The 14,616-nt window shown below is 45.6% G+C and overlaps 1 protein-coding gene across 3 annotated transcripts in view; it reads left to right on the top strand.

Annotated features, from left to right (window-relative positions):
* The first annotated feature begins 3,996 nt into the window (after positions 1-3,996).
* Positions 3,997-14,616, top strand: part of CELSR1 (cadherin EGF LAG seven-pass G-type receptor 1) — a 166,480-nt gene continuing 155,860 nt past the window's right edge. For all 3 annotated transcript variants that reach the window (XM_082239386.1, XM_082239385.1, XM_082239384.1), the window contains exon 1: positions 3,997-7,712. In XM_082239386.1, coding sequence (XP_082095512.1) covers positions 4,094-7,712 — 3,619 coding nt within the window. In that variant the 5' untranslated portion in view covers positions 3,997-4,093. The remainder of the gene's footprint in view (positions 7,713-14,616) is intronic.

Below are 14,616 nucleotides of genomic sequence, written 5' to 3'. Positions count from 1 at the left end.
AAGTATACTGCAGCCTTGTGAATGACTGTATTTGACTGATTTTAACAAAACTTATCTCAACTGAATTTTGCTTCTAGTGATCTAAATGAAATTTAATTTCACATAACTATGCTTATTTTGCACCATAAGCAGTCCAAAAAAATGTTCAAGCAGTTTTTTTGAGTATCACGACGGCCAAACATCCTGTAACACAGCTTTGTCTAATAATAACACGCAGAACGGCTTTAAAATGAATTCAGTTGGAAGGCTGCGCAAAAGAAACTCTCTCATTTGCCACTAGAGGCCACTGTAGCAGCGGGGGAAAGGTGCGGCTCAAAGAAGGAAATTCAGAAGCAGTTGGAATTAGGATATATTTAAAATACCTCCAAGTTGTGTATGAGGGTAGAAGTTCTGCATCTCAAACAGAACAACTGAATATGGTGCATTGTGCTGTTAGAGCATGATGCCATAGAGATCTGATTTTGGACATATGGAAAATCATAGAATTGCAAGGAACCCCGGGGGTCATCTAGTCGAATGCCCTGCGATGCAGGAATCTCAACCTCTGCTTAAAAATCTCCAAGGAAGGAGAGTCCGTTCCACTGTTGAACAGCTCCGTTAGAAAGTTCTTCCTGATGTTTAGTCAGAATCTCCTTTCTTGTAACTTGAGTCCTACCCTGCATAGCAGGAGAAAACAAATTTGCTTGATCCTCCATGGGACAGCCCGTAAGATATTTGAAGATGGCTATTATAACTCCTCTTAATGGGAAGGTTGGTGGTTCGAGCCCACACAGGGATGGCTGTGGGCAGGATTCCTGTATGCAGAGGTTTGGATTAAATGATCCTCAGGATCCCTTCCTACAATTCTATGATTCTATAATGAGTTTACCAGATCAGGCTTTACATCAAAGAGTTATCAGGAAGTGGCATTTCCCTGTTTGGTTGTTGTTTTTTACACTGCTTGATAGCCTAAGGCGGCCTCAGCCCTGTATACCTGAAGGAGAGGGAAGCTTTTTAATGTTTTTCTGTATGTTGGCTGGGGCAACCCAGTCAGCGTACAAATAATAAATCATTATTATTTTGAGCATGGCGCTGATAATAATAATAATTTTATTATTTATACCACGCCCATCTAGCTGGCTTTCACCAGCCAGTCTGGGCTGCTTACAGAACATAAAAAAATTGCAAAACATTAGACATTAAAAAATTTCCCAATGCAGGGTTGCCTTCAGATATCTTCTAAAAGTCAGACAGTTGTTTATCTCCTTGGCATCTGATGGGAAGGGGTTCCACAGGGTGGGTGCCACTACCGAGAAGGCCCTCTGCCAAGGTTGCAGTAAACTGGCAAAATGTATAAATCCAAATCAAAAAAGTGTTGGAAATGTAAAGAGAAAGAATGTTCTTTTTATCATATGTGGTATTCTTGTTGTAAGGTTAAAGTTTACTGAGAAATGATATATAATGAATTGAAAAGGATGTTTAAAATAATGTTTGTAAAAAAACACCCCAGCTTTTCTTTTGGGAATTGTAGGGATAGAACTAGCTAAACCATATAGAAACTTATTCATGTATGCTACTACAGCAACAAGAATGTTATTCACCCCAAAATGGAAAGAAGCAGAAGTCCCAGCAAAGGAAGAATGGATACAAAAACCTATGGAATATACAGAAATGGCGAAACTTACTGACTGGAAGAATAATAAATCAGGAAGACCAAAATATTAATAAGGAATCGTTAGCAGCATTAACACTTGTAGTTTAATGGTGAATTTTGGATATAATTGAGATGTAAAATATTTGGATTATTATAAAAGATGCAGGAGGAAATGATTAATAATAGGACCCACAAAGGGGAGGAGGGCAGTCCTAGAGAGTCTTTGGAATCTTGTCTTTATGTTGTATGTTTGTGACTATAAAATTTCAATTAAAAAAACCAAATAAATAAATGTTTGTTTGTTTTTTAAAACAGGAAGAATAAGATATCAAGATCAAAAACTTTTTATAAACGAATGGAAACGGTTTATTGAATATTGACAGATAAATTGTAAACAGATAAGAGCATTGGCAAGATTATTGTAATAATCTGCAGTTATATATATATATTTAAAGTAGATGAATAAATGAGCAAATTAAGTTAATCTAGATATGCAGAAGATATTGAAAATAAATTTAAGGAGAAGCAGAAAGAGGGGGAAGGAAGTCAAGCTTTGATTCAAAATTAGTGAAATGTATAAACCTGAATTAGTGAAATGTCTAAACCACAGAGCCTAGGGCTTGCCGATCAGAAGGTCGGCGGTTCGAATTCCCGCAACGGGGTGAGCTCCTGTTGCTTAGTCCCTGCTCCTGCCCACCTAGCAGTTCGAAAGCACATCAAAGTGCAAGTAGATAAATAAGTACCGCTCCGGTGGGAAGGTAAACGGTGTTTCCTTGCGCTGCTCTGGTTCAATCCCCCCCCCCTTGGGACAGCTGCATATTCTTGCACCACAGTGGGGTTGGACTCCTGATCAGGGCTGGACTGAGATTTGATGATGCCCTAACTACTGAAGGTAATGGGGCCCTTTATATGCCCAGCTGTCCTTTGTCAACAACAAATTGTCACTATTTTTTTGGGTTGAATACAGTGGCGTAGCGTGGGTTGTCAGCACCCGGGGCAAGGCAAGTAATTTGCACCCCCTAACCCGTGGATTTGCGCCCCCTAACCCGTGGATTTGCGCCCCCTAACTCTAACCCCCAGATGTTGCGCCCGGTGCGGCCGGCCCCCCCTGCACCCCCCACGCTACGCCACTGGTTGAATATATGCTGTATGGTAATTTATGGACCTAATAGGTATCTAAAGCCATTTGCACATAACCAATAGGAGCCTACACAACATAAAACACTTGCTGTATGCAGGTTTGATTTTATTTGTTTTTTATCTTATATTTTGGAAATGTACATCGAGGGTTTTTTTCCTTTAATTTTCTTTTGCGCCCCCAAGAGTGTGGGGCCCTAAGCTATAGCTTGTTTAGCTTATATGTAAATCCGGCACCGCTCCTGATCCTCAAGGTGCTTTCTGGGCATCGGAAATTAATGTTTATTATCTATACGCCGCCCATGTGCCTTCCCGGCAAACTCCTGCCCTGCGGACGACAGGGGCCGCTGCCGACCAGGCGAGGCAGAAGGGGCCCGAGCCGCCCCGGGACCGCCTCTCCCTCCCTCTCGCCGGCAGCTCCTGCGTCCCAGATTCCCCGCCTCTCCCTCGGCGCAGGTTGCCTCTGCTCCGTTGAGAGCAAAGGCAGGAAACGCCTCCTCGGGCACCGACGGCTGCCTGCCCGTCCGATCGCCTGCCTCCTCCTCCTGCTCGGGGGCGGCTTTTGCAGCGGCCCATCTCCCTAGAGAGCTCCGGTGGGGAGGAATCAGCAGCGACAGGAGAGGCGGAGAACTTTTTCCCGAGCGCACGTGCCGGGAAGCCAAACTTACCCCGGACGGATCCGTCGCCGGGGATCTGCCGCGGGGGAAGGGAGATGGCTCGGTGAAAAGGGGCGAGGAGATCGCGCAAAGGCAGGAAACTCCTCCTCGGGCACCGACGCCTGCCTGCTTCCTCGGGGGCGGCTTTTGCAGCGGCCGATCTCCATAGAGATCTCCGGTGGGGAGGAATCAGCGGAGAAGCGGAGATCCAGAGCCCGGCGGCGAACTTTTCCCCAGCGCACGTGCCGGAGCCAAACTTAACCCCGGACGGTTGCGAAAGGCTTTTTTTCCCGTCGCCGGGGATTGAAAGTCTGCGCTGGCTCGGTGAAAAGGGGCGAGAAGTGGAGGAGATCGACGGACTGGGATCCGCCAGGGCACTGGCGGGGGAATCCTGTCCCCGAGTCCCTGGCGCCTGAGGGAGCGATGCTTCGGGGCAGCTGCTGAAAGGAGCCGCCGCCGGCAACGCCGCCGCCCGGGCTGAGGCGAGAGGGGCAGGTTCGCCTCCGGTGGCGGGATACGGGGAGCCATTTTGAACTTTATATAAAAAGGAAAGTTTGCCCTCCTGAGGGGGCACATAAGCCGGCGCTCATGGACGCCGCCGCGGCCGCCGGATGAGCAGCAGCGCGGCCGGGTGGATGGATTTTGTCGCCCCGCGGCCGCCCTGGAGATGCCGCGCCGCTCGCCCGTGGCCGCCTGGCTGCCGTGGCTCGCGCTGCTGGGCCCCGCGGCGGCCGCCGCCGCTTGGGAGCTGCACGTCGACGAAGCCGCCGCCGCCGGGGCCCCGCTGCTGGACGTGTCCGTGGGGCCCGGGTGGCTCTATGCGCTGGACGAGGCTCGCACGCCGCGCGCGCTGAGGGAAGCCGTGGAGGTGACGCCCGGCGGGCTGCTGAGGAGGACCGCGGTGCCCGCGCGGTGCGACGGCGGGGCGCCCAACCCGCTGCCTCTGCGCCTGCGCTTGGTTTCCCGCGCAGGCGGCGTTTCCCTCACGCTGCGACTGGCGGCCTACCTGCACGGGCCCGGCTGCCTCAGTCGCCGACGGGCGGGAGCCCCCGCGCACCTGTCCCTCCCTGAGGCGGGCCCCGCGCTGAGGCGGAGGCTGCGCGGCCGGCCTCGCTGCCCCGCCGCCCCGGAGCCTCAGGAGGGGACGGAGGAAGAGGAGACGCCGCTGCTGGAGGCGCTGCGGGCCTTGACGAGTTTCCCGCGCTGCCGGTGCCTCGACGGGCCTCCCCTCAGGAGCCCTGAGGGAAAAGGCCTCAAGCTTCTTTGTCACGTGACCAGGGGCCCCGGGGAGGTCCTGGTCGAGTTTCGTGGGCGCCATTTTGAGGGAAGGGAGTGGGCGGCCGGTGGGCCAGAAGGGCAGCACAGGTTGGGTAGGAAGAGGCGGGCGGCCTCTCAGGAATGGCAAATGGGCAGGGAGGGTGGCCGGGGTTCTTGGCCCCGGGGTCCGCCACAACGGACGCTGAGGAGCGCCAACTACCCTCCGCAGTTCAAGCTGCCCAACTACCAAGTGTCCATTGCGGAGAACCAGCCGGCTGGCACGGCCGTCATCACCTTGGAAGCCCACGACCCGGATGAGGGGGAGGCGGGCCGCCTGACGTACTCCATGGAGGCATTCTTCGACAAGCGCTCCGATGACTACTTCGCCATTGACGCCGACACTGGCGTGGTGGTCACCACCCGCAGCCTGGACCGCGAGACGAAGGACACCCACGTCCTTCAAGTGATTGCGGTGGATCACGGCGTGCCGCGGCACCGCTCGGCTGTCACCTTCCTGACAGTGACAGTGAGTGACACCAACGATCACGGCCCGGTGTTCGAGCAGCCGGAGTACCGGGAGAACATTCGGGAGAACCTGGAGGTGGGTTACGAGGTGCTGACGATTCGCGCGACGGACGAGGATGCCCCGGACAACGCTAATCTGCTCTATCGTATCCTGGAACCGGGTGCCGGGGAGGGAGTCTTTGAGATTGACCCTCACTCTGGTGTCGTGAGGACCTGTGCCCCTGTGGACCGAGAGGAGGTCTCTGAATATCATCTTGTGGTCGAAGCCAACGACCAAGGTAAAGAACCCGGTCCTCGAAGCGCCACAGTCACGGTGCATATCACAGTCGAGGATGAGAATGACAACTCGCCGCAGTTTAGCGAGAAACGCTACTTGGTGCAAATCCCAGAGGACGCCCCGGTAAATAGCCAAGTGCTGCAGGTGCAAGCTACAGACCGAGACCGCGGCAACAACGCCCAGGTGCACTACAGCATCGTGAGCGGGAACCTCAAGGGACAGTTTTACATCCATTCTTTTTCCGGTTCCATTGACTTAATCAACCCCCTGGACTACGAGACTATCCGAGAATACACACTGAGGATCAAGGCCCAGGATGCCGGCCGGCCTCCACAGATAAATTCTAGTGGGATGGTGTCCATTCAAGTTCTGGACATCAATGATAATGCCCCCATTTTTGTAAGCACCCCTTTTCAAGCCACTGTGCTAGAGAACGTCCCTCTGGGTTACTCAGTGTTACACATCCAGGCAGTAGATGCTGACTCTGGGGATAATGCCCGCTTGGAATACAAACTCATTGAGCTGCCTCACCCTTCTGCACCGGTGTCTCCAGGTGGGGACATGGGCTTCCCATTCCAGATCAACAATAGCACCGGGTGGATTACAGTGTCAGCTGAGCTAGACCGGGAGACTGTCGAGAACTACCAATTTGGGGTGGAGGCCAGGGACAATGGCGTCCCTGTCATGACTTCCTCAGCCAGTGTGTCCATCACCGTCCTCGATGTCAATGATAACAGCCCTACTTTCACTGAAAAAGTTTACCAGCTCAGGCTTAATGAGGACGCAACAGTAGGCAGCAGTGTCTTGGCATTGACAGCGGTGGACAAGGATGTAAACAGTGTGGTGACCTACCAGATCACTAGTGGCAACACAAGGAACCGCTTTGCTATCACTAGTCAGAGTGCAGGTGGGCTGATCACTCTGGCCTTGCCGCTGGATTACAAGCAAGAGAGGCAGTATGTGCTGACTGTCACTGCTTCCGATGGAACTCTATTTGACACTGTCCAAGTCTTCATCAATGTCACAGATGCCAACACGCACCGACCAGTTTTCCAAAGTTCCCACTATACTGTGAGTGTCAGTGAAGACAAGCCCATTGGCACACCCATTGTAACTATCAGTGCCACTGATGAGGATACTGGGGAGAATGCTAGGATCACTTACATCCTGGAGGATAACATCCCTCAATTTCGCATCGACCCTGACACGGGCACAATCACAACTTTGATGGAGCTAGACTATGAGGACCAAGCCTCTTACACACTGGCCATCACAGCTCAGGACAATGGGATCCCTCAGAAATCTGACACCACCTATGTGGAGATCCTCATTTTGGATTCCAATGACAATACCCCCCGTTTCCTTCGTGACCGCTACCAGGGTTCTGTCTTCGAAGATGTGCCCCTCTCCACCAGTGTCTTGCAGGTGTCCGCCACTGACCGTGACTCTGGCCCTAATGGCCGCATCCTTTATACCTTCCAGGGTGGTGATGATGGTGATGGTGATTTTTACATTGAGGCCACATCAGGGGTGATACGGACGCTGCGCAAGCTAGACCGCGAAAATGTGGCTGTCTACAGCCTGAGGGCTTTTGCTGTGGATAGGGGCAGCCCACCCCTCAAAGCCTCTGTGGATATTCAGGTTACTGTGCTGGATATCAACGATAATCCACCTGTATTTCAGCAAGATGAATTTGACATTTTTGTGGAGGAGAATAGCCCCGTGGGTTCCATTGTAGCCCGGATCAGTGCTGTAGACCCCGATGAGGGAACTAATGCACAAATCATGTATCAGATCGTGGAAGGGAACATCCCTGAGGTCTTCCAGCTTGACCTTCTTAATGGTGATCTCACAGCCCTGATGGATCTAGATTATGAGAGCCAGACAGAGTATGTAATTGTGGTGCAAGCTACCTCAGCCCCACTTGTGAGCCGAGCCACCGTACACATACGCCTTCAAGATCAGAATGACAACCCTCCTGTGCTGCAAGACTTCCAGATCCTTTTCAACAACTATGTCACCAATAAATCTAATAGCTTCCCTTCTGGAGTGATTGGCAAGATCCCTGCTCATGATCCTGATATATCGGACCAACTTGATTACACCTTTGTCCAGGGCAATGAGTTAAATCTGCTGCTTTTGGACTCTGCTACTGGAGAACTTAAGCTTAGCCGTGACTTGGACAACAACAGACCCTTGGAAGCCATAATGAAAGTGTCGGTTTCAGGTAAGGAAGCACGTTGTTTGTTTTTAATTTTGGTTGACTACAGATAGTAGCTACAAATGGTGGCTGAAAGTTGTTTAGTGGCCAAATATGTTGGCATAGGCAAGTGTGGACTTTGTGCCTCTTTGATACCCTGAGACTTCTTTTGAGGGGGGAGGGTAAATTTTTGGAGAGCAGCCATGGAAACTTGAAAAGCTGTGTGCTTTGCCGACATTACTTTGTAGTGGAATTTAACCAATCTTATTTTGATCCACAGAAACATTTCTGTTTAGGAAGAAAACTTAAATGTGTCTGCATTCTTGCTGCTGGGTAGGATTAAGCTATTTGAATGTTGAGCATAATACTGGTAATTAATTTAAATCTAGTTACAGTTTTTGATATATGTTCAAGGCTGTAGTCAAAAGAACAGTTAAATTAGTAGTAAGAGTAGTAAGAGGAAGCTTCACTGACAAGAGATGTCTGCCTATGTTTGGATATTATATATATATATATGAAGATTAATGTGTTTTAAGATTAATGTGTCTTAATATTGCATAAAAAATGTCTCTTACATTGTAAAATCACAGTGGGGTATTACACAAAGATATGAAAAATGTATGAATTTCTTTTGCATTCTTAGCATTTTAGTAGCCAAATTTGTAAATACGAATGGTCATACTTATTATTAGTTGTCAAAATACGAAAGCAAAACAGAAGACTCGCCAGAATCAATTCCTTTTGTACATCTGTTGCCATTCTTTCCAAACACATCTTAGTAAGAGGATAATACTTCAAGGCCAAATTCCATAGCATCCTGTTTGATGATTAACACAGTAGATTCTGCTTAGCCAAAGTGAATCTAAATGCATTTGCTATATTAGTGAGGATTAGACTGGTGCTGCTGTGGGAACAATGCACCACTAGATCTGAAGCAGAGAAAAGAAGAAGATTGTTCACATTCAGAATTAAATAGGCCTCTAGAAATATTCTGAGGCAATATTGGATCTTGAAGGACATTTTTTTTGGAAGAGTAGTCTTGATCGCCTGTTACAGGAAAATAAAGTGCAATGGTGCTTAAAAAGTTAACCATACTTGTGCCAAGTTTAAGCACATTTTGATATCTCTTTTTTCCATGTGCAGGTAACATACTTCTGTTGAAATAAATAGGATTTAAAAGTGCTTAATCCATGCTGGATTGTGTCTTAATAAATGTATTTTTGCTTATGATTTCATGGGCAAGACCTGCTCCATCAGTTGTATTTGCTTCCGAGGCTTGTTACCAGCAGATCGGTTTGAAGTTATAGGTTTGAATTGCAATGGTTACACGAAATTGGCTTTGAATGTAGTTTCAGTAAAGTCTGCACTCTGATCCAAGGTTAGGAGTTGGTAAGAAATGGTAGAAGCGTTCTTAGAAATGACAGATGTGGTTACCAGGTGCAGGGGACAAATGTCAGGAGATGATTATCTCCTTTGCGCTGTGTTTATGAGTTTCCTGGGGACATCTGGCCGGTTTGTGTTAGGGGGAAAATTGTCTTTGGTGTGATTCAGCAAGGCAGTTTGTGTGCTGTTTAAATAGCCAAGTATAATATGCCTGTGTGTGTGTGTGTGTGTGTGTGTTTGTGTGTGTTCTATATGCTAGCAAGCATTTATTGTGTTAAAGTGCTATGCTTTTAAATGATTCAGTGATTTTGATGATATGCTTACAAGTTGCAAATTTTTATTTGAAGGCTCATTCCCTACATTGGTATTTTGAATAACCCTTTAAAAAAGCTCCTGGACAAAAACTTGGCCCTTAAGTTCGGCTTTCATTTTAAACTGTGGACTTAACTCTTTATAAATCGAAGCCCATACTGTGCATCAATAATGCAGTGCCTAGCCTTTTGCAGTCCCTCTCCACACTGTCTTTATTGCAGGTCTCCTGGGCAGCTGCAACTCTTGTTGACCTTTTGAGACCCATTGTGAACAGGATCTTGTTAGTAATGCTTTTCACTCCAGATAGTCTTTTCACTTTTGGGAGAAATGGCTTCGGCAAATAACGTTTTGGGAGGTGTTTCTCTCTGGCTGCTTTGTCCTGGAATGTTACTCAAATTAGTCTGATTCTATCAACACCTAATTAGAATGTAGCGCTTGTGGATTGAATGGCCATACTGAGATCAGTGGCACAAGTCACACCCAAATTCAGTGTGCTCCTCATATTTGCTGGACTAGTGAAAGTGGTGCTAACAACCATGCTATATTCCACTTGACAACTGACTTAGGTTTCATGTCCAACTTTAGAAGTGACTAATTGTGGTTAGCATGTAATTGTTACTTCCCCGCTAGTTAAAGATTTCCAGAGATAATACACTCGATTCTCTGGGCTTGCAGTGGCTTGTATTTGGGTGACAAGCACAGAGCCATCAACAAGCTGAATCAACTGATAGAGAAAAGTAGCTTCTTATCTAACGTCAGAAGATGAAGAGTAGGTCATAAAACAAACCTCAGATGCCTCTGCTTGGGGTAATAAGACAGGAAGGAGCTGTTTATTAGTGTTCACACTATAATAATTCTGAAGATTTCAGTGGGTGGACAGGAAGCATATCATCTTGATTCCCATTGCTATCCAAAGAAAGCTAAACATGCTAAGGTTCCAACATTATCACTTAACTATTGTACAGTGGTACCTCGGGTTACATACACTTCAGGTTACATACGCTTCAGGTTACAGACTCCGCTAACCCAGAAATAGTACCTCGGGTTAAGAACTTTGCTTCAGGATGAGAACAGAAATCATGCTATGGCGGCAGCAGGAGGCCCCATTAGTTAAAGTGGTGCTTCAGGTTAATAACAGTTTCAGGTTAAGAACAGACCTCCGGAACGAATTAAGTACTTAACCCGAGGTACCACTGTACACAAATCTATTGATCTCAATGTATTTGGCTTTATCTGCTTGTATCCATAGGTTTGGCCCATTGACCTAAACATCTTCATGCAGGCCCAAAACAAGGGCTATGTCAGACAGGTTAATTTTTACATGGAAAACATTCCCATATTGGGGGGTGGGGTGGAGCATGAAGTCTTTGATTAGGTGTGACCATTACGCGCGTGCACACACACACACACACACACACGCACGCCTTTTTTCTAAATATACAAAGGATCTTTGTCCAAATCAGGTATCACAGTGCACATATGTAGAGTGGAACACACAAAGGTGTATTTGCCTCATCAGCTGTCCTTCATGTTTACAAAAATGGGATCCTGTCACCCTGATCCCAGTGTTAGAAACTCACATATAAAAGCTAATCTCCAAATGGCACCTTAAACCTAGGTTGTGGTTGCCACAGTGGAATGTCTAGGCACCATTTCTTTTCAATTGGATTTATTATCATTATCATCGTTTCTATACCACTTTATATTTTAAATAACAAATCTCATAGTTGTTTACAACACATTAAATCATCAAATAAAATAATCCAGAATAAAGCAAATTCAAGCTTCAAGGAAGATATTTCAGACCCTTCTCTAAGGGACATTTTGCTTTGCCCAGTCACTAGCCTGGCATCCAGAGATTGTGGTCACAATTGGACCTGTACCAATTGCAATATGCACCTGGCACATTTCTAACACTGCCTGATCCTCTACTCATGTATCTGTCTACAAACATATTCTTAGAGCACATTTCTAGAAATGTTTATTCTCAAGTAAATTCCATTGTATTCTGAAAGCTGCATAGGATTGCAGCCTGTCATACCACTGCAGTGTTTTAGTTCATGAATCGCTAAGGTGTTGTAAGCATTTAGATACTGAAACATCAGTTCTTGGACCATTGGATATTTGTTACACCTTCAACATAAACTTTAAAAGTAAAATGAAAACTGACAGGAAATGTTAAATATCAGCATATCGGCAACATTTGAGCCCAATAAGTGAGTTGGCATAATTCTTGCTTTTCATAAAACCATCAGGTACATTAAATCATATTGAAACTGAATAACCTTAATCAACTTATTGGATACTTGATCTGAAGCTTTGTCAAGCTGAAGCTTGCCCCGTGCTAAAAGGCAGAGAAAAATTTAAAATATTTCATCACAGAGAGCTACATGAAACACATATTACTACATTAATTAAAAATGTAGTTAATTTATGAGGAAGTTACTGAAGGTACATAATACTTCTGAAGCCAAAACACATCCAAAAGTTTGGCACACAATTGGACTATTACTTTCTTGAAATATTTTGCCTGTTTATTCTTTCCTTGATTTTAAGTGAACATCTTAAACAGAAGAGAGAATCCAAGCAGCTACAAACTGCAATTCTAGTAGAATTCTGTGAGAAACAGTTGTTTTTTGAAAACGGTATCTGAGGTGATAAATTAAAATGTTGATAGTTGCCATGTAGTCACCATGTATTATCTTTTGAATTATTATATTTATTTTATTTTAAATCTACCTACTGGTTGCTGCAAGGCTGATTTATTCTAGATTCTGAGAAGTTCAAATTGTATAATATAATAATGAATATTTATATGTGAACTGGGAACTAATGTAGCTAGTTATATGGGTATTCCAGTACAAATCCTCTGCAAAAACACTATTCTGACAGAAAGGTGGTGTCTGGTGGCTCACTGTATGAATGTGATGTAGAAACCAGCAAAGATCATAATGGGTTAGGTATTTTATTTTTTCTTTCGCACTGAACTCCTCTTCTGAAAGTACTTTTGCTTTCATTATTTGGGTACAGCACAAAAAAAAATACCCTAGGCTCTGTACTAAAAAGACCTGCTTGTACCCAATGGGGCTTACCAGTAAATAGGAGTAATGTACCCAATGGGGCTTACCGGTAAATAGGGGGGGGGGAGGGAGCGTTATTTCAGTGCTGTTTGTGTTTTCAAATAAAACCCAGTTAGGTGTTTTATTTCCCTTCATAGAGGTATATCATATGTTAGACAGAGCCACCCCTCACTGTTCTGGCACCTCCAGTTAAATTAGTTACACAATTTCTCTATGCTCCAGTTGAAATGCATCTCATCCAAATACTGATGTGACAAATTAATCACTTCCCTAGTTTGAAATAGGTTTGTTTGTTTGTTTGCTTGCTTGCTTTAACAAATATCTCCCTAAATATTGTTTTGTTGTGGTGAAAGTGACTGGAACTCTAATGCTACTGAGTGAGAAATGCAAGAAAGTTAGCATGAACAATGGGGGGGTATCCAGACTACGTTGCACTGAGCACCCATGGAAATAAATACTCATGATTAGGCATGGCTAACTTATGCCCTATTGATTTCAATGGGAACTGTTTGCAGCTAACTTTAGATCCCACCCAGTGCCTGAATCTGATTTACGGGTACAGATTCGTTATGAAAATGCTCTGGCCCTCATCCAGAGAACAGTGAGTCTCAATTCAATTCCCCAAAAGTAGAAATATCAAATGTTCAGATTTATTGCTGAGTTCCTCTTTTCCTCCCAGTTCTTTCAATTTACTTGAACTTCTTGTTCCTACTATTCCACCCACTTTTTCTTGTATTCCTCCACTTCCCTGAAAGGGTCCTTTTGCTGTTTTGTCTTTTCCTTCCTGACAGTAAGCAAGATTGACACATAATATTTTACCTTGCCTATGAGACACATGCGCCTGTAGTGTGTTTTCAGCCATTTACTATTCTCCGTACCAACTATAAGCAGAAGGAGGCAGAATTTGTGTGGTGGTTACACACCCAGAATCAAACTATGAAATTCTCAGTTAAATGATCTCAGGCAGCCTGGTGGAAAGTCTCATCTGCCTGAAACCCTGGAGGGCTACTATCAGCACAGAATCCATGGTTGGCAGTAGGGGGTTTGACAGACCATTGATACGTCTTGTTAAGCACCAGCTCCTGTTCAACTGCAACAGACTCTGGCTTTATGTAAGTGACCTTGCTCCTGTTTCAGTTATTAAATTTTTGGGCTGCAGTTCCATGGAGGTGGTGAAGGCTTGTTTTGATAGAATTATGCAGAGCAACCAGTTCTTCTATGATTGACATATCAGCCTAATTTTGCAAGGACTTGTTTTTATAGCTCACTGTTACCTTGTTGCTTGGGAAAGAAAGGGTTGGCTTCAGGTGTCAACAAAGGAGGGATTAAAACATAAATGGTTCTAGTAGCCTCCTCCTTGCCGCTAGGGAAATAAATTCCATAAGTGTGGAACATCCTTGCCATGATATCACTGCAGGTCATACAATTATTGGATTATCCTACCCTTCTGAATGCATGATGTATTTTACACTTTTGCCTAGATAGTGATGTCCCCCATGCAGGAGATGCTGATCTATCATCTGCTGTGTAATAAATATAAGAGGGGGGGGGAACCCCACTGAATTTAATTCTATGACATGATAGACTTCTACAGGTGTTCAAATTTTTGTTTAAGGAAAAACTGAGAAAGAGACTTAAAATATAGCAGTAATTTGAAGCAAAAGTGAATGTTATGGCTTAGGTGCAGGCTGCTGGTTTGAATCCAACAGAGCAATAGTGCAAGTGGAAGCCACCTCTGTTGATGCAAGAGATGGGCCCTTTGATTTCTCCCCATTGGTTGAAATCTATTGAACTACATTGAACATCATTACACAGGGTCCCTGCCACTCAAGAATGGCTTTCACAAGGTTGTGCAACATTATTGGTCAACTTCACAAGGTTGTGCAACATTATCGGTCTCCCATAGCCACGGTTACATTAAACCAGGGATGGCCAAACTTGGCTCTCCCGATGTTTGGGGACTACAACTCCCATCATCCCTGAACCCTGGTCCTGTAAGCTAGGGATGATGGGTGTTGTAGTCCCAAAACAGCTGGAGGGACAAGTTTGGCCAACACTGCATTAAACTGTATGAGGTTAATTTGGTGAAAGCAAAATTAGTAAGTCTGAGAGCAATTTTTAAAAGATGTGATTAGATCTTCCTCCTTTTTACTCTG

Source organism: Podarcis vaucheri (genome assembly GCF_965113315.1).
Source record: "Podarcis vaucheri genome assembly, chromosome: 10".
Lineage (NCBI taxonomy): Eukaryota > Metazoa > Chordata > Lepidosauria > Squamata > Lacertidae > Podarcis > Podarcis vaucheri.
This window is presented reverse-complemented; position numbering and strand designations above follow the sequence as displayed.